Genomic DNA, 26,333 nt, shown 5'->3' on the forward strand with positions numbered 1-26,333 from the left:
GCAGAGTGACTGGAACAGAGGTCCTCGAAGACTGGGGGTAGGGGTGGAGGGCTCCCTGGGCCTCAGGCACCTCGGAAGCAGAGTAGGGATTTCAACCCAGCTCTTAGAATCTATCCATGGGGTTTTTACACTGTCACCCACGTAGTTTTTAATAGCACCCCCTCTTCACACTGAAAAGTAGTCATAGTTCGGGCAGTACATTATGTGGTCACCAGCTCTCTTGACCACAGGGAGAGCGGGGAGGAGCCCTCTCCTCTGAACCTTCCCAGCAGGCCCCCACCCCCCGCCAGCCCACTCTCCCTCCACTCCCACCTATGGCGGGCTGCAATACAACCTCTGACCTGGCTCCCATTGCCCAAGATGCCAGTTGGCTCACAGTGGTCACCGTGCCCCAGGGCGTACTTCCCGTTTTGGGGCTTCCGGCCAGTGCATTCTGGGGACCCAGAGTACAGGCCGTGGGAACCCCAGATTTATTTAACCAATTGATAGCCCCTCAGAGAGTCTGCTGGTTAGAAGGCAGCCAGGTCAGGCAGGCCTAGCCCCAGAGCCTCATGATTACAAAGAGTGAGTCTGATGGATGAGCAGTCTCAGGCGGGAGTGGGGAGCCAGGCCCACTGCAGTGGGAAGTCTCTCCACATCTTATCCTGTGTCTCAGGCCTGGAGGGTGGCACTGGGAGGTCTGCCCAGGGCGCATGGGTCTCAGGTCCCAGGGCTTATGTCCCAGAGAGAGAGGCTGCCACGGGAGCTGGCAGTCCTGGGACTTCGAGAACGGAGGTCATCTGGTATCGATAGCTGGTGAATTTCAGGTCCCTAGGGTGGAATCCCAGCCTCTCACCGTCCTTGAGAGAGGGGCTGGACTGTCCAACACCTTCTCCCTTCTGCCATCCAGAGAGGTGGAAGGTCTGGTCATCAGGGGTATTTCAAAGAGTCTGACTTTACAGCTTGGAGGGAAGAAACCAGGGCCAAAGGGACCAGTCAGAAGGCCAGCCCTGGCTCAAATGCCCCTGCCCCAGGCCCAGCCACAACTTCCCATGGGCCCCCAGCAGGTTTAGACGGCCTCAGAATTTGGGGAATCAGGGACAGGGTCTGCAAAATAAAGGAGAAGCAGAGTGAAGGCGGGGCTCCTCTATCCGTCATCCCCCCCCCCACAACCCCACACCCTGAGGCTGTGAGGATTCCCAGGGAGGTGGGGAGTGAGGCCGGTATACTGCCGGTCACAGCGCTGTGAGGGAAGAGAAGCACTCACCTAGGGAGGGAAAGAAGACCTCCCCGGGGCCGGGTGGAGACAGAGGAGTGTTGGGCTCAGAGAGCAGGTGCCGCCCAGACTCAGAAGGCTGCCGCTGGGCCATGTAGGACAGGGCCTGCCTGGGCTTGGCCTCCAGCATCCCATGGGAAGGTGGAGAGGTCTCAAAGCCAGGGTTTTCAATTCCTTGAATGTTGTTGCTGGAGAAGCAGGATAGAAGGTCATGCGTGCTGCCTGGGCTAGGCCTCTGACCTCCCGCCTGGCCTGCCTCACTTCTTTCCCCTCATCTCCCCATCCTTCCCCTCACCTGCCTTCCCACCCAGGCCTCAGCAGCACCTCCTAGCAGGAAGGGAGGCTCCAGGGCCAGGGAGGAAAAGCTGGGCTGCACTCTCCACCTGCTCTGAGCTGAGGGCATCTGACCATCTGCCCCCAGGCCCAGGAAGGAAGCCCCAGGTAAGAGTGGCTCCAGGACACTGGCCTCAGGAATCAGGGCACAAGTCTCTCTTTGGTCAGTAGAATTAATGGCCTTAGGACTGATTGTCCCCACAGCTTGTCTTGAGCTAAAGGGAGACCTTCTTCCTCCCTCAGAGTGGGACAACCTCTGAGGACCGCTCTAATTTTGAGATTCTAGCAGGATCTAGCTAGGACTTCCTGTGACCTGTCTTAAATATTATCCCTTTCAGACACCAGGGAGAAGCTCTGAATTTGGTGTTACATGTACTGGGGGCAAGTTCTTGAGCATGGCGTGTTCCCAAGCACGCCCTCCGTGCCAGGCCCCATGCCAGCTTCCTGCCCAGGGCACACCACACACACTCCCCATCCACTCCATCCCCAAGCTGCCCTCCCCACCACCACCACGTCTGAGCTAGGTCAGCCTCTGCCCTTGTGGCCTGACTGCTTTCTCCTTGGGGTGCCCTGCACTCCTTGGGGCCTCAGCCCCACGTGTGCTGACCTCTTTTGCATGTTTCAGGGTCTGCACGGGTTCAGCTGCTTCCTCCCCTTCCCCACCCCAGCTGACCACTGAGGCCCAAGGGTGGATGCATCGTTCATCCAAGCAGCATTGGAGCCAGCCAGCTGGGTGCGGGGTGGCAGGGCAAACAGCCAGTCGGCACAGATGGCAGATGGCAAATGCTCTTCTAACCAGCTGTGTCAGGCAGCTAAACCGGGGCCCTACTGCACAGACATACCTCCTTCCTGACAGCTGGCCCAGAGCACAGGGAGGACCAGGAAGCCCATGTCTGTGTTCTCAGCCCCACTGTGATATAAGCAGTGACCAGAGAGGAGAGGGGGAAAGAACCTAGTGGAGTGGAGTCAGGAGAATCAGTCTGTCCTGATTATAAAGTTCCCCCAACCCTTTCCGCATTAACTGCTGTATAAGAAGCTGGGTGTAGATAGATACTGCCCAGCAGAGACCACAGCCCAGGGAAGGCACGGAGAGAGCCTGCCAGACTTTGAGTGGGACGGCACAGTTGTGGCAGGTGTCCTCAGGAAGGTCTCCGTGGGCCTTACCTGTCCATCCGCACCAGTTCCTGGGCACCTAGGGACAGACAGACAGAGCAGCTGGTCACAGAGGGAAGGCTTTCCCAGACAGCATCCTGGCCCTCACTGGCAGACACCCCTCGGGAATGGGAGTGAACCTGGGCAGGGCTGTGCTCGGCCCCGGATCCCGCTTCTGCTCCCTCAAGAAGCCGGAGGGCAGTGCTGTGTGTCTACCCAGCAGGTGGGGCCTTGCTCAGCGGCCCGTGTTGACCCATGATAAATTAAACTCGGGATGCATTTGACAAGCGTGTGGGGCAGCTACGAAACCAAAGGCAGCGGTGGTGATGTTAGGCATTCAGGATCAACCAGAGGCCTGGCTCCTGAACTGTTGCTTCCTGTGTGGCCATTTGTCACGTTCTGGTCGTCAGCCATGATTTACTGGGCAGGAGTGTTGCAAGGTCAGTTCCTAATTAGAGTTCCTGATCCCCTCTGTTCTGTCTTCTGCATTGCCTAATAGGGTCAACATCTCTCAGAGGAACCCTAGAGGGCCAGAGACTTCATCAGTTCTCAGCCACACTACCACTCTCTACCCTGCAGTCAAGCTGCTGCCACCCTGCCCCACTGTGGAGGTTCCCCATCCCACAAACCAGCCACCAACCAGATGCAGCTACCCCAACTTCCCTCTTTCTTGCAGCTCCCCACGTACTCCCACAGATCCATCTTGTTTTTTTAAGAGTTTTGCTGCACATTACGATGGGGAAACAAGTGGTGGGGGAGGGGCACAGCAACAGAATACCCACGGGAAGTTGCATACAAGTTCCTGAAATCTCCGCGGTATCGGAATCATGGCTTCTTGTTTACCAGGGCGACTCTGTGTGGGGCTTCCTGCAGGCCTCGGCCTTCCCTCAGCTCATCCTCTCCTCTGCCCTTGAAGAAACCAAGTCTGCCTGATACTAGGGAGGCCACCATGCCCATTGGCCTCTGTAGCACACTGCCTTCCTCAGTGCTCGCAACACCTGTTGCTGTTGCTCAGTCCTCAGTCGTATCCGACTCTGCGACCCCATGGACTGCAGCACGCCAGGCTTCCCTGTCCTTCACTATCTCCCAGAGCTTGCTCAAACTCATGTCCATTGAGTCAGTGATGCCATCCAACTGTCTCATCGTCTGTCATCCTTCTCCTGCCTTCATTCTTTCCCAGCATCAGGGCCTTTTCCAGTGAGTCAGTTCTTTACATCAGGTGGCCAAAGTATTGGAGCTTCAGCTTCAGCATCAGTCCTTGCAATGAATATTCAGGACTGATTTCCTTTAGGATTGACTGGTTTGATCTCCTTGCTGTCCAAGGGACTCTCAAGAGTCTTCTCCAGCACCACAGTTCAAAAGCATCAGTTCTTCGACGTTCAGCCCTCTTTATGGTCCAACTCTCACATCCATACATGACTACTGGAAAAACCATAGCTTTGACTAGACAGACCTTTGTCGGCAAAGCAGTATCTCTGCTTTTTAATACGCTGTCTAGGTTTGTCATAGCTTTTCTTCCAAGGAGCAAGCATCTTTTAATTTAATTTAATTTAATTTCCCAAGCCTTGCTCTTTCTCTTCTTCCTGAGTGTGGCTTACTCCCGAGCACTCCCTCCATGCCCAGCTCTCGTGGCAGCACCCTGCCCGGAGCACACCACACACAGTCCTATCCATTCCATCTCTGACCTGCCACCCCTGCTCCAGGCCACTCAGCCTCTACCCTGGGGCCACACTCCTGCCATGTCCCAAGTGACTTCTGTTGCCATAATCCCATCAGCTGCTTCTCTGGCATCTGGATCAAGAAAAATGACTCACTCTCCATCTCATACCTGGTTTCTCTAGAATTGTCCCTCTGGCATCTCGTGTGTCTGTCTCTAAACCTTCAACTGTATAAGTCTTTTTTTGGAGAGGACAGAGGACTAGCCTCAAAAATACTTTTATTAGGAGATAAATGACTGATACCTTCATGTTACTGCATGTGTTAAATCTGGGGATAAGATGCTATGAAGTGGTTGTCCATCGTGAAAACGGAATTTGTTTAGAGTCTCAGAAGGCGTGCTCGTCTTTGGTCATGGCATAGCCCTGGCTGCCCCACCGCACCCCTCGAGCTTTCTTTCACTGCAGTTTTTCAGCACCCAGCTCATCTGTCCCTTTCACTGTGAAGCCCTCAGTCTGCAGGTCTCCCAGCACCTGCAGCAGGAGGTACTGGGGGCTGACCCCAGGCTGCCCGTGTCCTCAGGACATGGCCACAGCGTTCCGGCCTGGGGGTGTCCCCTCCCTGGTTTTCCTTCCTCCAGCCTGGGACACAGGCGGAGCCCTGGCCCAACCCTGGGGGCCCCGTGAGGATCAGCAGTGCCCCTCCCCCGCCCCGTGCCCACCTCTGCCGGGAATTTGTTTTCCCAGTTCCTGGGGGCTTCCCTGGTGGCTCAGAGGGTAAAGCAATGCAGGAGACCTGGGTTCAGTTCCTGGGTCAAGAAGATCCTCTGGGGAAAGAAATGGCAACCCACTCCAGTATTCTTGCCTGGAAAACCCCATGGACAGAGAAGCCTGATAGGCTACAGTCTGTGGGGTCACAAAGAGTCAGACACGACTGAGCGACTTCACTTTCAGTTTCCTGTTCCCTGATGGAGGCAGACCTATGGTCTGGAATAAGAGGGGACAGAAAGCCCCTCTTTTGCTGGGAGCCAAGCCTGCCTGAGCACGGCCCCTCCTCGTCCCTTCCCCACCTCCGTGGAAGCACAGATGAGCAGGAGCTGAGGGTGGCTCTGCAGCCATGCCTCTCCCTGGTTCATCTCCTGGGTTCCTCTTTCAGCTCCAGATCCCTTCCCCTTCCCCCACCCCAGCCCCAGCCCCAACCCTGGGGTGTTTGTGTAGATAAACTGTGGTAGCCTTTGTGAGAGGTATAAGAGCCTCCTGAGCAGCGGGGGAGAGTGACCCACTGAAGAGGGGCAGAGGGGTGTCCAGTTGTTCCAGTCCAGCCAAAGTCCCCCTCAGTTACCTCCTACTGCAGACAGCAGGGGTGAGGGGCGGTGCGGGAAGAGGTGGGGGAGGCCAGGCAAGGGCCCCCGCCCTCCTGCTCCAGGAGGACTGAGGCTGGCCGAGGCTCGTGGGTGGAGTCGAAGGAAGGGAAAGGGGCACTGTCACCCGAAGAGACAAGTGAAAAGGCCTCACAACTGGAAACCTGGCTCCACTCCGTGCTCATAAGTGGTTCCTTGAGGGAGCTCCTTAGCTGCTCTGTGCCTCAGTTTGCCCAGCTTTAAAACGGAGCCAATAGTAGGACTAGACTCTGTTAGGAGGAGCACATGAGAGAATGTACATAGCAGTCTGGGCATGGTACCTGGCCCAGCAATCCTGCTAGTTAGGGGTCCTCAGCTACGATGCTCATGCGGAGTGTTTTTATTGTGCGGTGGAACTATGCTCCCTGAAAACCACTGAGTTGAAAAGCGTTGAGTCTGAGTCTTACTCACTAAGTTTTATAACATTTAGTTAGTTATTTAACCCTGCTGATCTTAGGTTTGTGACCTGTAAAAGGAAAGAGTTGAATCGAGTTATCTCGAAGATCCCTCCCAGTTCTGATAATCCAAAGGTCATTTTGTCCCAACTGTTGCTACAAAGACAAACCCACCTGTATGTTAAAGCAGGTCCCCCAACAATCTCTGGGTGGCAGCACTTTCATAAACCAGTTTCAGCTACTCCATATGACTGCTCATTCATTCAACAGATCCCTGTTGAGTATCAAGCCAGCACTGCCAGGGGCCAGTGGGTCCCGTCCTCTCCACCACGGAGCCCAGCTCTTATCTCTTAAAGTGCAGAACTGGATCAGCCTTTTGCCTTGGCTCTTCCCTGTGGCTGAGCGGGACGCTGGGGCAGGTCACTCACACCCCACCTAGCCCAGGCAGAGGGGGATACTCACGGCGGTTGGAGGCCACCTGCCTTTGCTTGTAGACCAGGAGCAGGATGAGGGGGAGGCAGAGAATACCCACGATGCAGGCGCTCGTAGCCAGAGCAGCAGCCGTGATGCCTGAATGGACAGAGAGGCAGCCAAGGTGAGGCCCCACTCCCATTACTCCTCCTGAGGGAAACTGAAGCCCAGAGAGGGAAGGCCCAGCAACACGGGGACCCATCTTTACCCAGGCCCCACAGCTAGACCCGAAGTGCCCTGCAGAGGCGTGGAAGGTCTGGGAACCCCAAGAGGGCCAGAGCACCCAGAAATCAGGCCAGGCGCTTACAGCTGAGGCAGCTACAGGGGAGAAAGAGAAGGGGCCTTATCACAGCCTGCAGGAAACATCTCAACCACCTGGGCCACTGGTTGCTCCCTGAAGAGGAGAGCAGGCCCTTCACAGACCCCATGTCACAGAGTTCAAGGTTGAAAGAAGCCCGAGAGATAAAAAAACGTGTGAAAACAGATGAGTGGTAATAACTACACAACACTGAGAATATAATGAATGCCACTGAGTTGTACTCTTAAAAAAGGTTACACTGGCAATTTTATGTTATGTATGTTCTATCACAGTGAAAAATAAATGAATGAAAAGCCCTCTTTATCCCCTGAGAGACCCCTTGGCTCCAGGACAGGGCCTCTGAAAGTCATCTCACATGTACAGTTCACAGGGAGACATCTTGGGGCAAGACCTAGGGAAATGTGAGTCCTTGTCCAATTTAAATTTTTTAAGCTTTCGAAATTACACGCACACAAATTTACAAGTTTTTTTTTTTTAATTCAACATTTTCTTCCTCCACCTGTACCTGGGCCCCCTCCCGAGACATAATCTAGATACATTCTCCACATGTACAGCATATATGGGATCATGTGACAACTGCTTTTCCCACTGAGCACAGCTTGGACACCTCTCTGTATTGGCACAGAGATCTAGCTCATTCTGCCTAGGGCTTATCACGGGTCTCACCTAAGTTTATTGAAACATTCCCCTACTGGTGGGTATGTAGGTTGCTTCCATTTTTCAGCAGAACTAATAATGTAGCAATGAACTTGTGTAGGCATCTTTGCTCACTCAGGCAAATACATCAGTACATAAAACCTAGTAGTGAAAGTGCTGAGCCAAAGAGTATGTGTATTTTTTTTTAGGCTATTGCTAAATTGTCCTGAAAAAAAAAAAAAACAAAAAACAGTTGTACCACTTCATGGTCCCATCCATGGCATGGGAGGTTTTATTTGAGTCCATCTGCTGACTCCAGGAGTTTAGCTGGGAACAGTCGTGCCCTCAGAACCACAACCAGCATAAATGGTTTTCCTTCCCAATTTTAGCCCTTCCCTCTGACAAAAAATCAGTGGGGTAGTATACCTTGTCACAGTGTCAGCTTGGCCCCAGCTTTGGGAAGGTGAACGGGCTCCTTGTTGCCTTTGCACTACTTACTTGGGTATAAAAGCTTGTTTTTTATCTCTTTGTATTACTGAACAACCCGACAGTGTGAACAAGCTTTCAGAGGGTTTGTTCAGACCTCGGAAGAGAAAAAGCTGTTTTCGGGTGCGTTAGAAGTACCCGCTGGTACAGGGACAGTTGCTGTGCTGTTACAAAGCGAGTGCGGCTCCACATTAAAGCAGGCTCCCCACGTACCTTAGCGAGGCTGCGCTTTGATGCAGAGTACTGAAAGTAAAACATTTTCTAATTCAGACATCTGAGTATCTCTGAACCCCATCACAGGACCTTATTGTGGGCACTGAGAAGCCGGCTACAAAGCACCCTTTCCTGGTCATCAAAGCAGGTTTCCTCCAGACTGGCACTAAGCAGCGTATGATGTAGTCAGTCACTGACCACTGAGCATCTTGGCCCAACCTCTCTCCTGACTCCGGTCCCCAAGCAAAGACTCCCTCTCTTTGGCCCCTCTAGGGGATCAGGTCTTGGTTTCTTTACAGCCTAGGCTGGGAGTTGAGGCTAGGCCCAGGGAGCAGAGTTTGGGCAGAGCTTTGTGGACCAGCTGCCCTCGGAGACCATGGGCTCCTCTGCAGAGCGCAGCCTCGCCACAGCTCCCCACCCCACCCCCCATGTGTGGCCAGTACCTGGGGCAAAGTTGGGGAGGGGTCTGGTCCTGTAGCCATCCAGAGGCAGGCTCATGCTGAGAAGGTGATCAGGCATTGGCAGAGGCAGCTGCCCAGCCAGCACCAAGCAGTGTGCCAGGCCCTTACAGAGGGGGGTGGGATAGAAGGGGCTCAGCCTGCTCAGCAAGGCTTTGTCCAGGGCCTGTCAGTACCCCGAGGGTGTTTATGGAGGAGGGAGTTCGCTAGGACTGTCTGGTTCCAGGGAGGGGGCTGGATGAAACCATACATCCTGCTGTGCTGCGGGGTGGAGAGGTTGCTTCTCAGGGAGATGAGCTGTCCAGCCTCCTGGCACAGGTTCGGTGAAAAACCACAGCCCCTCAGCAGCTCGGGGCTCCCGGGCTCCTTCGGTACCAGCTTCCTCATCACACTCCTCTCTCATCACCTCCCCAGCCGCCTCAAGCTGATGTGGGCCTTCAGAGGATTTCATACACCAGCTACCTTCCTACTTCCCCAAGACATTAGGAGACTGGGGCTGCAGTTTGCTGCTATTGTTACTGTTCAGTCGCTAAGTCATGTCCAACTCTTTGCAACCCTATGGACTGCAGTTAGAGAAGGAAAACTCACAGAGCTTCTTGGCTGGAAGCATCATTAACTCATCTGGTACCAAGGCTGGCTGTGGAGCCCCAGTCTTATAGCAGGGACTGGGGTCTTTCCAAAGGTAAGTGGCAGCAGAGGGCAGGACCCAGCAGTCAGCCCTGGGACCCCCTACGCACATGGATCACCAGGCGAATGTTTCAGACTGTTAGAAAACAGGATGTGCGCCCACCGTCCACTGCCACCTACTTGCCATCCTGCCTTGGTACAGGGGAATGGGTGAGATGATTTGGGAAGCCAGGCCTAGAACTGCACGTTAGAAGTAATAATAGCCAACACATACACAGCACTTACTCTGTGCCAGGCATGGTTCTTAGTGCTTTCTTTACACAGAGTACCTCATTGTAGCCTCTGCTGCTGCTGCTGCTAAGTCGCTTCAGTCGTGTCCAAATCTGTGCGACCCCATAGACGGCAGCCCACCAGGCTCCCCCGTCCCTGGGATTCTCCAGGCAAGAACACTGGAGTGGGTTGCCATTTCCTTCTCCAACGCGTGAAAGTGAAAGTGAAGTCACTCAGTCGTGTCCGACTCTAGCGACCCCATGGACTGCAGCCTACTAGGCTCCTCCATCCATGGGATTTTCCAGGCAAGAGTACTGGAGTGGGGTGCCATTGCCTTCTCCAATTTTAGCCTCAGAACAACCTTAAAAGTATACATAAACCATATCTCCATTTTACAGATGAAATGACCAAGGCACAGGGAGGTTCAGCAACTTGACTGATTTCAGGATCTGTGCTCTTAACCACTTCACCACACTGCCTTTCATTAGAATAGACTCAAGTTGCATATATGGCCAGCTTAGTATTTAGCTTTTTTTTTTATTAGTTGCCAAAAGTTTAAAATTGAGAGCTCAAGTAAAATCTGGACTTCTGACTTTGATTGAAAATTTAGTGATTCTGGCAACCCTGGGCCCCTCTCCTGGCGTATGCCAGTTGGAACTGCATGTACAAACTGGCAGCTGGGTTTTCACCAGTCTCTGCTTCTCCGTACCGTCTCCCCCACCAGCTCCCTGGCCCTGTGGGCATTCAGTCTTTGATCCCTGACTCAGCACCTTTGATAACACGGGGTGCCTCCCTGTGAGTTGGAAAGGGACACGCGTGCTCCCATTGCTCAGTGGACACGGTACCCAGAGAACAGAAGCACTGTCAAAGCACTCACATCCCACCCCAAAGTACAGCTGGGTTTCTTTTCATCTGAGACCCCTTCCACCTTAGTGCCAAGACTCCTCACGGCTGTCGTCTCCAGACCTCCAGAACCCAGACTCTGAAAGGGGACTCCAGCCTTTAAGAGGCTTTCAGATTGATGCTTTACCCCTGCCCTTGACAACTGGGACAGAAGCGAACATGTGCCTGTGGCCATTAAGAAGCCAATTCCCTGCAGACAGTAGTTCAGGGAAGCAGGGAGCAGAGTGAGGCTGCACATCCCGTGAATGGAGAGGAAGGACTATGTCAAAACCTGAGAGTCGAGGTGCCCAGCAAAGGAAGCCTGACCTACTCTTAGCAGTCAAGTTCTGCCTCACCCTTGGGCTCTTATCAGTCAGACTCCTGGAACTTCCCAGGCGACTTCTGTTCCCTTAACTCCAGCAGCTGCTGCTCTCGAGTCTAGAGCAAGAAAAATGACCCAGATCGCCACTCCCTCTCCATTTCACACCTGGTTTCTCTGACACTGTCCCCTCTGGCATCTCTTGTCACTGTCTCCAAGACAGCTGACTTTCAGAACGTGAGTGCTTTTCTGAAAATGAATGACTTTCAGAGGGGAGGGCTCCAGTACTCAGGCCGGGTTTGCACACTGAGAACCAGGTTGCTCTGGCTTCTCCTCTTGGCTCTGGGAGACTAAGAACCACTCACTCCATCCATCTGAACCTCAGTTTCTCCATCTGTGAAATGGGGGCAGTGGCAGAGTTGTTCTGCAGGAGCCCCTGGAGGCAGAAGTGGGACTAGGGGGTTGCTCATAGTGGAAGGGGTGATGGGGAAGTGAACACTCATGGACCCACCCGGTGAGGCTTTCCCTGTCCTGTGCACAGCACGTGTGTGCACACACAGTCGTGAGGCTGCTGCATGGGCAGGAAGGGGCTGCCGGGGTGTGGGGGGAGGGGGCTCTCCACCCTCCCCAGGGAGCCACCAGTGGAGGAAGTGAGGAAGGCAGCAGCTTGGTGCGAGGCCACACATGAGCTCTGTGGTGTGCAGACGAAGAGGCTTGTTCTTCGTTTCTTAGTTCCATGTGGGTCTGGCTCAGACCAAAAGTGTGTTCTAATTTTATTCCTGGCTAGTCTGTTTGTTGTTTCAAAAAAAAAAGAGTAGTTTGAATAGAAAGTCACCATGTCCTTTGAGTGGGGGCTTGGCTGTGGCTGAGCTTCCTGGCTTCAGCTGTGATGGATGTCCTGGAGGGCAGGGAGAAGGCCTGCACTTTCGTGTCTCCAGGACCTAGGCAGGAACTGGTCCGGACTGGATGCCCAACAAATACTAATAGAAGGCTGAGGAAGCCAAGAACGCCTCCTGTCAGAAGAGGGGGCACCCCTAAGACATCTCCCCTTTGCTGTCTCCAAGCTGCTGGGTATTCTCACCTGGACTGCTAGTGCCCAGGCATCCCTCGGAGCAATGCCCCTGCCCTCCATGGGCACCTCTGGGCAAACACCTGGGGGCTGACTGCCACCCACCACCCTGTGCATCCAATCTCCTTCCCCAGCTGTGCGCACTTCACCTCCAGAAGGTGGGTTGAGTACAGTGCCAGCTGACTTCCCTTGTCGGATGTGTGAATTGAGGCCAGTAATGTCACCTCTCTGGGCCTCTGTTTCCACGAGTGTGCCACGAAGTTGGTGACACCTACTTTGCAGGGTTCTTGTAAGAAGCCATTGAGATACCAATGCTTAGAAGGACTTAGCACAGCGCCTGAGATATAGCAGGAGCTTTAGGAAAGGTCGTTCTGTTCCCCTGCCTCAGCCTCTCCCTCAGCCCTCTCCACACACATAGAACAAGGTTGAGTCCAAGCCAGGAGGACCCACACACACACCGCCCTCCTTCCCATGTGGCAGGGGAGTGGTCCCCACTGAAAACAAGCTCGGCAGCCTGTGGCACCCAGTATCTGTCATGGGGGCACTTGGCCCAAGGTCACTGCCAGGGCACAGCCTCACCCAAGAGTCAGGGGTAGGACTCAGAAGCCAGCTTCCTCAAGCTTCAGGCCTTAGAAGGGGCATGGGCTTCTGGGGCCTGCAGCCCAATGGCTCAGGTGAAGGAGGAAGCAAAAGAGAGGAGCAGCAGCAAAAGAGGAGGAATGGGGTTCTGTGGGCTTGGGGTGATGACGTCAGAGTTCAGAATGAGGTCTGGGTCCAGGGTGAGGACAGAGAAGAACAGAGAATCCAGAGGAGCCAAGAGGTGGTTCCTTACTTTCACTCTCGTTGGAAGAGGGTGGGTACGCGATGCACTTAGATAGTGTTTCTTTGCCTGTGGGAGCAGAGAGAAGGGTCATTAAGTGGGTTTCAGACCCTGGCGGCCAGGAAGACTTGTTCAGGCTGGTATGCCCTGCTCCTGTCACAGATACCTTTGCTCATGTCCCCTTGGCAATGCTGGCCCAGCTACACACACACACACACACACACATACACACACACTCACACGGAGGCATATTTTCACTGCACAGCCAGGCAAGCCCTGCCCATCGCCATGACACCCCCATGGGTGTGTGGCTACCTGCCCACACCCACACCTCTATCTAGTCTACTGCCCCTTGTCATCTCATCTACACACACACACACACACACACACACACACTCCTAACTCACAGTGCAGGTCATATATCACAGCCCTGGAATTGTCGTGAGCAGACACACTCCCAGCCCAGGTTCATATGCTTAGTCACTCAGTTGTGTCCTACACTTTGCAACCCCATGGACTGTAGCCCGCCAGGCTCCTCTATCCATAGGATCTCCCAGGCAAGAATACTGCAGTGGGTTCCCATTTCCTTCTCCACTAGTCCCTATACTCTCTCCCATTAAAAAACCCCACTGTCATAAACAGAGCCCTGTATGCCCTTCCTCTCCATCACACCCAGCGACCCAGAAAGAGGTGTTCACAGCTCCACATCCTCACATCCCATCCACCACCCCTGGAGTGCCAGCCATACAGAATCAAACAGCCCCCAGCACAGTGTCACACCACCAGGCACACAGCGCCACCCCCCACCAGTCACTCAGTCCTCTGCTCATCCTCCCAGACAAGCTCAGACACCATCCCCACAGTGACAGCCACCCCTGGCCGCCCCACAGAGGACGGGCTCACCTCTCTGCACCTGCAGCTCCATGGCTCCGAAGAGCCGCTGCTCCGAGTGGTGGTGCCTGATCTCCACCACCAGGCAGCAGTAGAGGCCGCCGTCCAGCAGCGTCAGGTTGCGCATGGTGATGGTGAAGTTGCCGTGGTGGTCGGAGGCCGACTCCAGCCCGTAGCGCTGGGCCAGATCCTGGCTGGTGTTGGCCTGGTGGCTACTGTGGTGCAGGTGCAGGTCCTGGAACGTGAGGTTGCGGATGGGCCGGCGCTCTGAGCAGACCTGCACCTCGCCCCTCGAGCTGCGGTACCAAGTCTTGTAGAAGGTCACGTCGTGCCCTTTGGCCAGGGGGCCCAAGAGCCTGCAGGTGAGGGTGACGTTCTGCCCCTCGGGACACACGTACAGGGAGTAGGGCGTGGCAATCTTGAACGCTGTCACCAGGTCTGCTCAGAGAGACGAGAGCCTGTCACCCACCTGAGCCGGCAACACTCCCAGTACCCACCCGAGTAGGGAAGAACCTTGGCCTGGGGCTTCAAAGATATGGGTTCCCCAGCCACAAGCTCAGGGCCAGTCAGCTGACCTCCCCAAGCCTCAGCTTCTTCTTTTGCTCATGAACCTGGCTCCCTCCAGGCTGTGTGGGAGGAGCCACAGGAGCCTCCCCAGGTAAAGCTGGATGAGGCATAGGCGAGAAACCAGGCAGGCAGTAGGGCGGGCCGGGCCTGCGGTGTCCCTATCCCAGGGACATGTGCGCTCACCCCAGCTCCTGTCCCTTCACTGCAGGCACCATGGCTCTGCCCAGACCTGGCCCCTGGCACTTGCAGTTCCTGTGCTCAGCACATCAGGTGGGAGAAGCAGAAGGCAGTTTGGGAACAGCAGCCCCTTACCCTGGACCACCCCTCTGGGGGCCATCGGCATCTATTGCCACTCCTGGGGCCAGCCTGCCCCGCACCCCCCTCATCAGCGAGCACTGACGCAGCATCTGCCCGTGTGAGGCCTGTGCCAGGGGCTCTATCTCACCTGGATGCTGAAGACGGAGCCTCCCTTGGGACCTTATGGCCTAGCTGGGTAGACAAGTCCTACATCCTGACAAAGTAACCCCACAGGACAAAGGGCAAAGCCGCGCCAGCCTCGGGGCACTTGAAGGAAAGAGGACGTGACCTTCCTGGGGATAGTCAGGAGACTTCTTAAAGGAAGGAGAGTCTTTGGGGTTGATGGACAGACAGGAGCCCAGCACATGGAAGGCAGTAAAGCAGGAATACCCAAGGTGTCTCAGGGGCAAGGACAGGTGTGAAGAGAAGGTCATCTCATCCAGGCGCCTGCCTGCCACCCGGTCTTCTTAGACACGTTTTTCTCATTCATTTTGCTTCAATAAGCAAATGAAGCCATCCCCTGGTCCTCTTTACCCTGCCCCCATCTCCCAGCATGTAACCATGTTGACCTCCCAAAGCACTGGCCCTTTAACAGAAAATTCTGTCTAGCTGTGAGCCACAGTTTCCTCGTGTGTGCAGTGAGGAAAATATTAGCTACAGTGGGGTTGTGAGAGGACAGAAAGAGGAGAACACACTACGTGAGCTCTCGTGCCCTCTGCAGACATTGGAGCGATAGCTGTAGTTACTAGACATTAGCGATGTTTTCATTTCATTTTGCATCTCGGGGTGGTTGTGGGCCGACAGGGAAGGAGGGTTTGGAAATATGTACAGGATCCAAATGGATATGCCCCTTCCATTGCCATTGCCTGAACCCGAGATAATAATGCCGCTTCTTTCCAGACGCCCCTTCCCTGTTTTACAGCCTGTCTCCCTACCCCTACCCAGAGGAGCTGAAAGCCTGGCCCAGTCAGGAGAGAGGCAGCCGCTGGAGCTTTGGAATTGGCTCAGCCTGCAAAGGAGTCCAATAGCTAAGAGGTACATGGACTCTGAGCCTCAGATGCCTCGCTGTAAAACACAGAAGTGGAACGGCTCCCTGCCAGAGTTGAGGCAAAACTACAGATAATTTACGTGAAATGCTCTGAAAGTTGGAGCTTGATACCTGGGAGCTAGATAGGTCTCTAAGTCATTTCTGCAATTCAAAAGACATTTCTTAGGAGTGAAAATAGAACAGAGAAGCCTGCTTTGAATTCTTTCTCACCAAAGTGTGAATGACTGGTAACAGCTGTGGCCCAATCTTGGCATGCTTGCATATTTCAAGCAGAGTGTGAGGAAGCAGCAAAGACATTTCCCCCAAAGAATATGGCTGCAAGGGTGGAGTTTTAAGCCCCAGAGGGTAAAAAGGACAGATACGCACCAGAGCCTCCCACTCCCGGCACCTGCGGCACCTGCGTGTGAGAGGGAGCCATTTCTAGGAATCCCAGATTTTTGGAAAGTCATTGCCGAGGTGAGCAAAGACTTCAGAGCTTTAGTTCAGAACTTTAGTCAAGATGCTCATTTCCTTTTCAGGGAGAAATATAGATGTCAAGAAAGGGAAAGTGGTTTGCCTGAAGTTCTGGAGGGTATAAACTCAAAACCTGAAGCATGGGTTCTTCAGGTAAAGAAGGATCTAGTTAGGACTAGAAGAATAATAAATAGGATGGGCATGGCCAGCAACCCAGTAAGGCAGGTGTTATTTTTATTCCTGTCTCACCAATGAGGAAACTGAGGCACAGAGATGTGAAATAACTCACTGAAGTTCACAGGGAAAATACAAGAGTCAGAATTAAACCCAAGCACTTAGACCCTGTACTAAAAGAAAAAATTTCAGAATTTGGCAGCCCACAGGCCATATTCAGCCTTCAAATATATTTTACTTGAACCTCAAAGTATTTTACATTTTTTTTTGAGATTGCCAAATTTTACAGACCAAGAATTTGATACGAAAATTCTGACTTCCAGCTTCTCTTTGAAAATCAGAACATTAACACTAAACCAGCTTTCCAGATGGTAGTAAAGAGTCTGTCCACTAATGCAGGAGACACAAGAGACCTGGGCTTGATCCCTGGGTCAGGAAGATCCCCTGGAGTAGGAAATGGCAACCCGCTTTAGTACTCTTGCCCGGAAAATTCCACAAACAGAGGAGCATAGTGGGCTACAGTCCATGGGGGTCGCAAAGAGCTGGACGCAGCTGAGCGCAAGCACACACAGCTTTCCTATGAGGCACTTGTCAACTGGAACTGAGAGTAGCAGCCTCCTCTTCCCACGGGGCATTGGTGTTCTAGCTGGCCGCAGTCTCCACCTCTCCCCAATGTTTCCCCCTAGTCTGCTTCACTCTCTTGCCATCAGTGTCCCATGGACATTTGAGTTTCTGGTCCGTGAGTGGGCTCCTTGGTGTCTAACCAGGGAGGCATTCCACTCCCCAAGCCACTGTCCTACAGATATAACAGTCAGGCTCAGAGAGAAAGTGATCCACCCAAGGCCCCCAGCGGAAACCAAGCTACTGAATTATGGCTGTGCCAATAAATGAAAGTGGGAAGTAGTCACAGAAAGGGCCCTCTGAGGAAGAATATAGACCCACCCAGAGAGTGGGCCTGGATTAGCTCTGCCCTGTGCTCCCCCTTTTCCCCAGCTGGCCATGTCACAGCTCCCACCAGCCCTTCTCCCAACTGATACCCCATTTTCCCTTTCCCCAGCATTATCTTTAGCCCTAAAACTACCCCCAAGGGTGTGAGCCGAATCCAGATCCAGCAGTACTGGCAGAAGCATGCACACCTTGGGGGCTAGGGGGAGGCTGGCTCAGTGGATGGGGCGAGTGGAGGCCAGGGCCACAGGTCTGGGTGAGTGGAAGCAGAAGCAAGAAGTGAGCACAGAGCCGAGCAGGGTGGGGACTATCAAGTGGACAGAGGTGTGGATGGGGTGGGGCGAGTATGTAGGCAAGATGAGGCTAGCTTGTGAGCAGGATAGGTGTCCGTGAGCACAGGGTGATGGGGTAGGGTGGGAGCAAGCAGCAGGGCCTCCAATGGGGCACCAGCCCACAGCTTCCCTGGTCCAAGCAATGGTGTTAGGGACCACAGAATTCCCCAGAAAAGCAGTGGGGAAGGGCTTTTCAGCCCAAGAGGCAGTTTCTTTGCAGACTCACAGGGGAACACAGAACTGGGGTTCAGAGACAGAGCTGGGGAGGATCATTGCTCAATTCCTAACACCCCAAGCACCCCAGAAGGCCCTCTTCCCCTTTTAGAAAAAGGAGAAGCTACACTGGGCTTTAGGTTTGGGTGTGGGAGAGAGTATTCAGTTCCAGCAAACGCACTGGATCGGTGGGCCAGATGTTCACAAGACTTGTCCTGGGGGAGAGAAAACATCTTGTTTGTTGTGTTTGAGACTCCAACCAGGATAAGGCCAGGGGCAGCCTGTCCTTAGGTGGACTCTCAAGGGCACGGTGTTAGGGAAAACTACACACGTGCCCCCTGCCTTCCACGACTGCACATACACATGTGTGTTATCAGGGGCTATAAATAGCCCAGCTGGAATTATAATTATTTGACCAGAGGATGTTGCTTATTGTAAGGAGCAGATCCTTTTGGACACCTGGGGCATTGTCGGAGACTAGGGAGGAAGGCCCCTGGCTCCAGGGTGGCCGAGAGCATGTGGAACAGGAAAAGGCCCCAGGCCCTAGGCTGAACCTGTGCCTGGGTGGGAACCATCCATCATTGTGCTGTTTTTAGGGCCCAGCCCCACCCCCACCCTGCTGCTGGGTGAGTTTTCAGAAGCACCTGCAGGAAGAATGCTGTGACTCTGGGGTAATTTTAGGTCTAGGATTAAAACACTAGCCTGGGTGGGCAGATCCCTGGGCCCCAGTCCCCACTTAGCCATGCCCTTACTGTGTGCCTTGGGCAGGTCCCATCCTTCTCTGGGCCTCCTTTTCTTTATCCTATCTTGAGAGACTCTCCACATTCCTAGCCACCTTCCAATTCTGAAACCCTGCGACAGGTGAGCAAGGCTGTCTTTCTTCAGGGCAGAGAAGGGTGACAAGAATGGGCAACAATACGAAGATGATCACAGGCATTTATGAGCACTTCTTACATGTTAGGACTTGCTGAGCACTTCACACTCATTTAATTCTCATAACCTCTGATGTAGGTCTTATTATGCCCATTTTAAAGAAGAAGAAATAGAACCAGAGAGGTGAAGCGATTTGCCCAAGGCCACACAGCCCTACGTGGCTGAGCAGAGGCCCACACCTTGGACAAGCCAATGCTGCAGACAGGAAGAGCCCTCCACCCCTCCAGCGGGTGGGGCTAACACTTCATCCTCTAGCTACTCAGAGTGAACTGACTGACCTCCAGTTGACTTCTGCGCTCTCCACGTAATCATCCTTGCTCTGCCTCAGACCCAAAGCAAAAACATCATTCTTTCATTCCACAAATATTTACTAAGGTCCAAACTTGAGCCAGGCCCAATGCAGAGAGGCCGTGGGGGTGCAGAGTTCCTTAAGGGACTTCCACTCAGAATTCAGTCCTGCTTCTGCCACTTTCTAGCAATGGGACCCTCAGCCACAGAGGGGCTGAGCCTCTTGTAAAAGCTTCTCTTTTAGTCTAAGGGAAAGTTCTTGTTTGGCTTCATCTCAAGATGCTAGTTTGTGTGACCCCTTTCCCCCGCAAGCAGGCACCTCGTGAAATCCTGGGGGTGTGCATGGGATGGGCGTGGGGGTGGGGGGAGGGCATGTAAACAGGCCTGTGTATTTTCTCTGACCAGGCATGAACTTAGCCCACAGTCACCAAGGCAACACCCCGGCCTTTGGAGGTGGGTCCCTGGTTCAATTAGTCAGGCCTAGAAGGCCCCACCCAAACAGCTAGACTCTGTCTCGCTGCTAGGGGTTGTAAGTAAACAGTTACTCGTGGCCTGCTATTGCTGGCCCTGTGCTAGATGCAAAAGGCCAGGTCCTCACCCTCACAGCGGACCCCACATGGACCCTGCCAGGGCAGTCCATGAGGGTGTAAGGAAAGGCCAGGCTCTGTCTTGATCAAGATGCAGAGCACAGAGGGCAACAGAGGTAAGGACCAATCAGGACTGGTCCTGATTCCAGCGCTAAGCTCCAGGAAGTAGCTCCAGGGCAAGGGGCTGAGGCCCCAAAGCTGGCAGGTCCGCCCGTGGGCCTCTGTAGCTGGTGAGGACAAAGGGCATCTCAGATGTGTTTATTGATACCTCCTCCTGCAGGAAATGTCCATTCACATCAGACCAAGGAGTCTAGGAAGGGGAAGCCAGGCTCTATGGGAGGAAGTGGCACTTCCAGCACCTTGGGAAAGCATCGTGCCTCTGGGGCTGGAGGCTGCTGGCCAGCACACCTCCCCGGGGAGAGGCTGGGGCTGGCCAGAGCTGCGCCAGTGACCACTCCTCTGGATGGCTCCTTCCTCAGCTCTCCCAGGCCTTCCCTGAGGACAGCTCTGTGTAGCCCAGATTGCCAGCTCCAGCCAGCTCCCCTCAAGATCCTGTGGCTTGAGGACGTCCTAAGGTTCAGATTGATATCTCTTTGTGCCCGCCCCTCAGTGCAGGAGGCTTGGTGGTAATGGCAGCCGCAGGTGCTTACTCTGTACCAGGCATCATTCTAATCACTTCTACATTGATTCCCTTATTGAGTCCCCACTCCCTGTGAGGCAGGACTGTGACCATCTCCACTTTACCGACGAGGAAACTGAAGCACAGAGAGGCTAAGTAACTTGTACAGAGTTTCACAAATAGTACTTGGTGGTGCCAGGATTTGAGGCCAGGTCATCTGGCTCCTGAGGTCTGCAGTGTAGAAGTAGCCAAGGATTAACCAGGGTCCCCGCCTCCTTCCTACAGATGTACAGTGTGACCTGGCCAATGGGGCTGCCAGCTCCCTCTCCCATTCTCCCCCACTGGTTGTTGGGACAGCCAGCCAGTCCCAGCATGAGGAGAGGACCCAGCTAGAGCCACTGTATTTATCTGGAGAAGGCAATGGGGGGGTGGGAGAATTGGGGTCTGGAAGAAGCCCAGATAGCCCTGCTGACCCTGTTCTGTCCTCTTAGGATGGGAAACTGCCCTCCTTCCCTTCTTCCAGGAGAGCTAAACTGCCCCCTGTCACCAGCTGCCACTCTGCACAGTGGAGAGGAGCTGATGGCATCTGTAGCATAAGTAGTTTTACTTTCAGTTTGATGTCATTAAATAACATTGAATCACATAGAGAGAAGGCTATTCCCTTTTCAATTCTCTTTCAGTCCTGATTACATCAAAGAGAAAGTCCTAGTTTGATGCCAGTGTATCTTCAAAACATCTCTATTATATGCTAAACTCGTCATCTTTTTTTTTTCTTGCAAGGTACAGCAGGCTTGGAGCCTTCTCCAGGCTATAGTTTCCAATCAGAATTTACCATATTTGGTTTTCCTATTATGCACTTTTATGATTTTGTTCTATTTATGGCAAGTGACACTGGCTTTCCATTTATGGCAAGTGATATACAGTTTCCTTTTAAAATCTATTTACCTAAGTAAAAGAAATGAGTAGATTTTTTAAAGTACATATGGTAATAGGCAGACACTGTAGAAATCCCCAAGGTGGTGAAGAAATGGACTGAAGGTCAGGAAACACCATCATGGAATTACCCTTCAGAAGCATGTCTTCAGCCTTGCTGAGACCCTGTTACCCAGCCTGCTCAGGGCTCAGATAAAGAGGGAGTGTGTGTTTGTGGTCCCATAGTAAGTGAACAGCAGAGGCAGGACTTGACCCCCTGGTCCCCATGAGAAGTAAGATCCTACATAGAAGGGCTAAGAGACTAGGCTGGCTTGCCAAGGAGCAGAGCAGCTTCATTACTGAATTATTGGTGTACACAAAGGTGGCCATTGTTTTTCTCTCTGGGGGTGGTCAGCCAAAGTAAAATAGGCTGAATATTAAGCTCAGTTATAAGAAAAGACCCTAAGAAGACAAGCAAACCCTGGCTTGCCTTGAAATTGCAGAGTCCCCATTTCCAGGGAACCTTAAGAGGAGCCTCTACAGGCACCTGCATGGGCATTTCAGACTCAAAGTGCATAGAGGTGGCACAAAGGGCTGGGCTCAGCACCCCACACCTCCAGGATTCTAGAGAGCCCTGCCCCAGGGAAGCCAGTCAGTGCCTTCCCATGCTCTGGGCACTCCGTTGGACAGCAAGAGAGCTAAGGAGCTTAGCTAAGAGCTAAGGCAGCAAGGAGCTAAGACAGTAAGCCAGTGGCATGTGGTCGTCAAAAGCCAGGAGACAGAATCATACCACATAACCAGAAGCAAGTGCCAGGTGCTATATTGTGTGTGTACCCTTCGCCACAGCCTCTGGGGCAGGCACTGCCATCGTGCCTCTTGGAGAGATGATAGAACCTGCTCAGCCATGCTGAGCAGCACGTAAAATCACAGAGCAGTACAGGGCCATCTTGAGAGGCGAATGGAGGGCTCATTGCCTCCCCGAGCTGGACTGTTAAGTAACGGGTTGTATAAGAAACCCTGGCAGGCAGGGCACACGACTCCAAGTCCCTAGCTTCGCCATTCTCACACACGGTGGCATCAGGAAGGCCCCCAGCACTGCTACTGAGGGTCCCCAGGGTCTATCAGAAGCTGTCCCGGTGCTCCCTGGTCCCCCTCCCCTGGTAAGGCCAGACTGCTCCTGGATGAACAGCTGGCTTAAAACCTGGAGCCTCAAACTCAGTCTTTGGGACTTGGTCAGTGCTGGTTGAGGGGTCACTGCCAGTATACTCGATGGGCACTGAGGACCCCTTCCTTCCTCTCTTCTTTCCCTCAGTCTGCTTGGCCCTAAGCCCCTCTGTGTGTGTTGCATATAGGGAGGTGACCCCTCAGCAGTGTACCTCCCACTGGGGCCACCCTGACCCTGGAGGTCAGACCCAAGCAGGGAACCTTTGGGAGAAAAAGAGAGCAACCAGCCCAGCCAGGGGCTCCCCAATATAGCTGGGGACCCCTGCCATTGGGTAAAGGCTCCCTTGTACCCATGGGCTGACCTCAAGGCTGCTTCTCTCCACCCCAGGGCTTCTGGGCAGAGGATCGTGGATTTCCTAAGACTAGTCCTTGCTGTGTCAGAGGCTTGCACCATTGGGTTACTCAACAAGGGCCTGCAACACTGCTTACAGGGGAGGATGGGCTCCTCCCTCCCCAGTGCACCTCCATGGACTAGTCCCAGAGTTGGAGACTCCTGGGTCAGCCTGTGAGGTCATGGCAAGGTCAGTAACTTCCATAGGCATGCCAAAGGGGAAGAAGCGGCTCTGCCATCCTTGGAGTCTTCTGGGTTCTGGCCTCCTAGGTACCTCCCTCCACCCATCGCACCCTGAGTCAGATCCAGGAAAGGGGTATCTGCAACTCTCCCTGTGCTCCTGAGCATCAGGCTCACCACCACCATTCCCCACGGTGCTGGCCCAGCCCCAGGAGTGGGCTCCTAAGCATCAGGCTCACCACCACCATTCCCCATGGTGCTGGCCCAGCCCCAGGAGTGGGCTCCTAAGCATCAGGCTCACCACCACCATTCCCCACGGTGCTGGCCCAGCCCCAGGAGTGGGCTCCTGAGCATCAGGCTCACCACCACCATTCCCCACGGTGCTGGGGAGTGGGCTCCTGAGCATCAGGCTCACCACCACCATTCCCCATGGTGCTGGCCCAGCCCCAAGAGTGGGCTCCTAAGCATCAGGCTCACCACCACCATTCCCCATGGTGCTGGCCCAGCCCCAAGAGCTAGAGAACAGGTCTGCACCAGCCACCCCATCTCACCTTCCTGAAGCATCAATCCTGCCCAGGGCAACCCAGCCCCTCAGCGGGCTGGTAAGCAGGTCTTTTCAGTTCACAGACCCTCTGGACCATGCCTACAATTAGGCCTGCCCATCTCTTAGCCCCCTTGTTGCGCACTCTACTAGGCAGCAGCATGAATACTCATTAGCACACCCATATTACAGTTAGGAATACTGAGTCCCAGACTAGTTCAAAACTAAGAGAATTCTCGTGACTCCTTTCAGTGGAAAACTGCTTCAAACCCTAATTATCCCCCTGAGCTGGGCCCAGGAAGAGATGGAGTACCAAGCTCTCTCTGGGAAGTCTCCGGGCTGTGTAGACAACACGAAGCAAGGGGCTCCAAGCCTCCGTGCTGCTGGCTGCTCTGCGAGCCAGTGCCCTGTGCCCTATTCCTCTGGAACTCAGTTTCCCAAACTGGGGCTGCTGAAAGAGAGCAGCCCAGCCAGAGGAGGACCCAGGGTAGGGGTAAGAGAACTGAAGTGCGTCTCAGGGTCACTTGGAGAGGCTGGGACAGGGCAGGGCTCTGTAGCCAGCAGGCTGCCGGCCTTCCTGCCTGCCACCATCCCCTGCTCCTCTGGGAAACCATGTCTGCCACGAGCCATGGCCTTGGTGCCGAGACTGCTCCCCCGCCCGCTTTGACTCTTCCTGGGGAGCACCCAGGGCTTAGGCAGCCGTGTCTGCGGGGTGGGCTCCCTCCTCCTCATAGGAGGCCAGGCCAGCCTCCCAGAGCTGAGATGACATGAGCTGCCTGCAGGCTCCCCAGTTTCTGAGGTGTTTTCCAGGTTCTCTCAGGCTCCTCCTCTTGCTCTTACCCTCTCGTCCGCTCCCTCCCCTTCTTCCGACTCGCCCACTGGGTCCGGTGCCAAGCTCCCCACCTCCCTCCTGCATCCCTCTGACTCCCTGCATGACTCACACTTTCCCTCCTCCTTCCCAGGGAAAAAGTTTAAAAGTTGAGTTCCATAGGCTGCCTGCCGGTCCCCTCCTCCCTCACGATCCAACTGCCCCAATCCTAGACAGACAAGAAGTGTCGCCCAGACTGTGGGTGCCAGGACCTCCTTTGCCCCCCCCCCCAACTCAAGGAGCCCCTGTGTCCTGGCCAGGATACCACTTAGAACTGTGAAAGTCTGCACTTCGGAAGAGGAAAGTGACACCTCCCCGTGTATGGCTTCTGTGTTTGAGCTAAGGAAACTGAGACCCGAAAGATGCTATAAGTTATCTAAGGACCTAGAAGGGGCTCATAACTGAGCTGGGAAATGCCCCCATGTTCTCCCCAGCGCATGCCCTACATCAGTCCCCTCTGGGGGCAGCTTTGCTAGGATGCCGGGAATCAGCCCGCCACTCAGCACTCGTACCCTCAGAGGGGTGTGCATGTCCAGCAGTAGACCAGTGTCCACACTGGCCAGTGCCCACCAAAAGGCTCAACCGTGAGTGTCCCCAGGGTGTAGGACAGTGGTGTGAGTATACAACTCCCCTACCGTGTGAGATCCTGGAGCCCTAAGGCGGGGCAGGGAGATGCTGCAGGTGTCAAATGCCAGGGGCATTCACTAGAACACACTGGGTTGTCTCCACTGCGTCCACCTCCTGTTCGGCAGAAGGTGCTCCTGCCCTGGGCTCTCTGGGCTGGGAAGGCTTGGACAGGCAGCCGCTTAGGCAGCTGTCAGCAAACAGATGTGCCTATCACCCAGCCAGGACACTTGGCAGAGAGCTGCTGCCCGCTGCCAAGTAGTCCTAGCAGTCTCTCTGCTGTGGGTGGGGGGGGGGGGGGGGGCGGTAGGTCACAGGGGGCTGAAGGGGACTCCCAGGGCACTCCCGTCTGACCTGTGATCCCTACCCTGCCCGCTGTGTTCTCCCGGTGCTCCTCCCCCGCACCCAGGCTCGCCGACCTTACCTCGGGAGGCAGCCAGGAAGAAGGCGAGGAGCACAGGCCTCCAGCGCCGGCTGCCAGCCTCCGGGACTGGGGGAAAACCCATGTCGCCGTCGGGCAGAGCTGCGTCTGGCGCAGCCGGGCCAGAGCGGAGCCCAGGGGCACGCAGAGGGTACTCCTGGTTCGCAGAGAGCGGACGGGACGCGGCCGGCGGGGAAACCTCCGGGCGAGTGAGTGTCGAGCAAGTGAGCGCAGACGGCCGCCCGCTCCAGGGGCCCCACAGCACCCCCGGGCGGCCATGGAGGGCACTGCCTCTCCAAGGCTCCATGGGAGGGACTTCCCACTGTCCCGCACGGCCTGGCCCTGTAAGGTGGAGGAGCCAGGCAGTATCCCAGAGAGTCAGCAGCGCAGCTTGATCGCTAGTTTCACGCCTTTTCTTCTCTCCTCTATTCCTGTTTGCAGAGGATAAGTATTGGTGCAAAGCCTGAGAAGTACATCTACGTCTAACTTAGCATCATCATCACAGATTGTATCAGCCCTCACCCACGAGCAGGGGCTTGTACCGATCACCCTCCAACCCAGCCCAGGTCCTGATATGTAGTAGGCACTCCCAGTAGTGGAATGGATGGATGGAATCTAACTTTTGTAAAGAGCTGGGTGAGTTGGAGCAGGCTCGACTGTAGATTCCAGAGCCTGCAACACTCTTGTGAACATGTACACATGCACACAGGTGCAGGCTTGGCACACCCGTACACTGGGACACGTGTGTGAGGTGTGTGTGTGCACGCGCACACAACATTGGGTAGTGTGTCCCATAGAAAATCACCACCACTCCTCTGGCCCAGGCCCCAGCATCACCTTGCAGCCTCTCTTACTCCCTGTACCCAGATGTCTGCAGGACGCTCTCACACATGCCCACCTCTAGCCCTCTCCTCTTGCACCACACCCAGTCCTGGCACTCCTGGCAATGTCTCTCTCCTTTCTTCCAAGTTCTTCTTATCGCTCAGGGCTCGACTCAGGCTCTTTCCCTTTACAAAGCCCCCTGAATCTCCCCTGAAGGTTTCTGTCCAGTCTACACCCCCTTTGTCTACCACACCAAGCGTGGGGTTACCAAACAGCTGGTCTTCCCCCCAGGCTCATTTGCCC

General features: G+C 54.5%; 2 protein-coding genes across 7 annotated transcripts in view; one reads left to right on the forward strand and one right to left on the reverse strand.

Moving 5' to 3' along the window:
* CDH23 (cadherin related 23) overlaps positions 1-26,333 on the forward strand; it is a 460,382-nt gene that overhangs the window by 391,773 nt on the left and 42,276 nt on the right. The window lies entirely within an intron of this gene.
* Positions 403-25,413, reverse strand: VSIR (V-set immunoregulatory receptor). The gene is given in 7 exon segments (NM_001080347.1): positions 403-1,086; positions 1,247-1,443; positions 2,753-2,780; positions 6,653-6,760; positions 12,773-12,829; positions 13,664-14,089; positions 25,212-25,413. Coding segments are annotated over 7 exon segments (936 nt in total). The 5' UTR covers positions 25,294-25,413; the 3' UTR covers positions 403-1,048.

The sequence above is a fragment of the Bos taurus genome, chromosome 28 (assembly GCF_002263795.3).
Source record: "Bos taurus isolate L1 Dominette 01449 registration number 42190680 breed Hereford chromosome 28, ARS-UCD2.0, whole genome shotgun sequence".
Lineage (NCBI taxonomy): Eukaryota > Metazoa > Chordata > Mammalia > Artiodactyla > Bovidae > Bos > Bos taurus.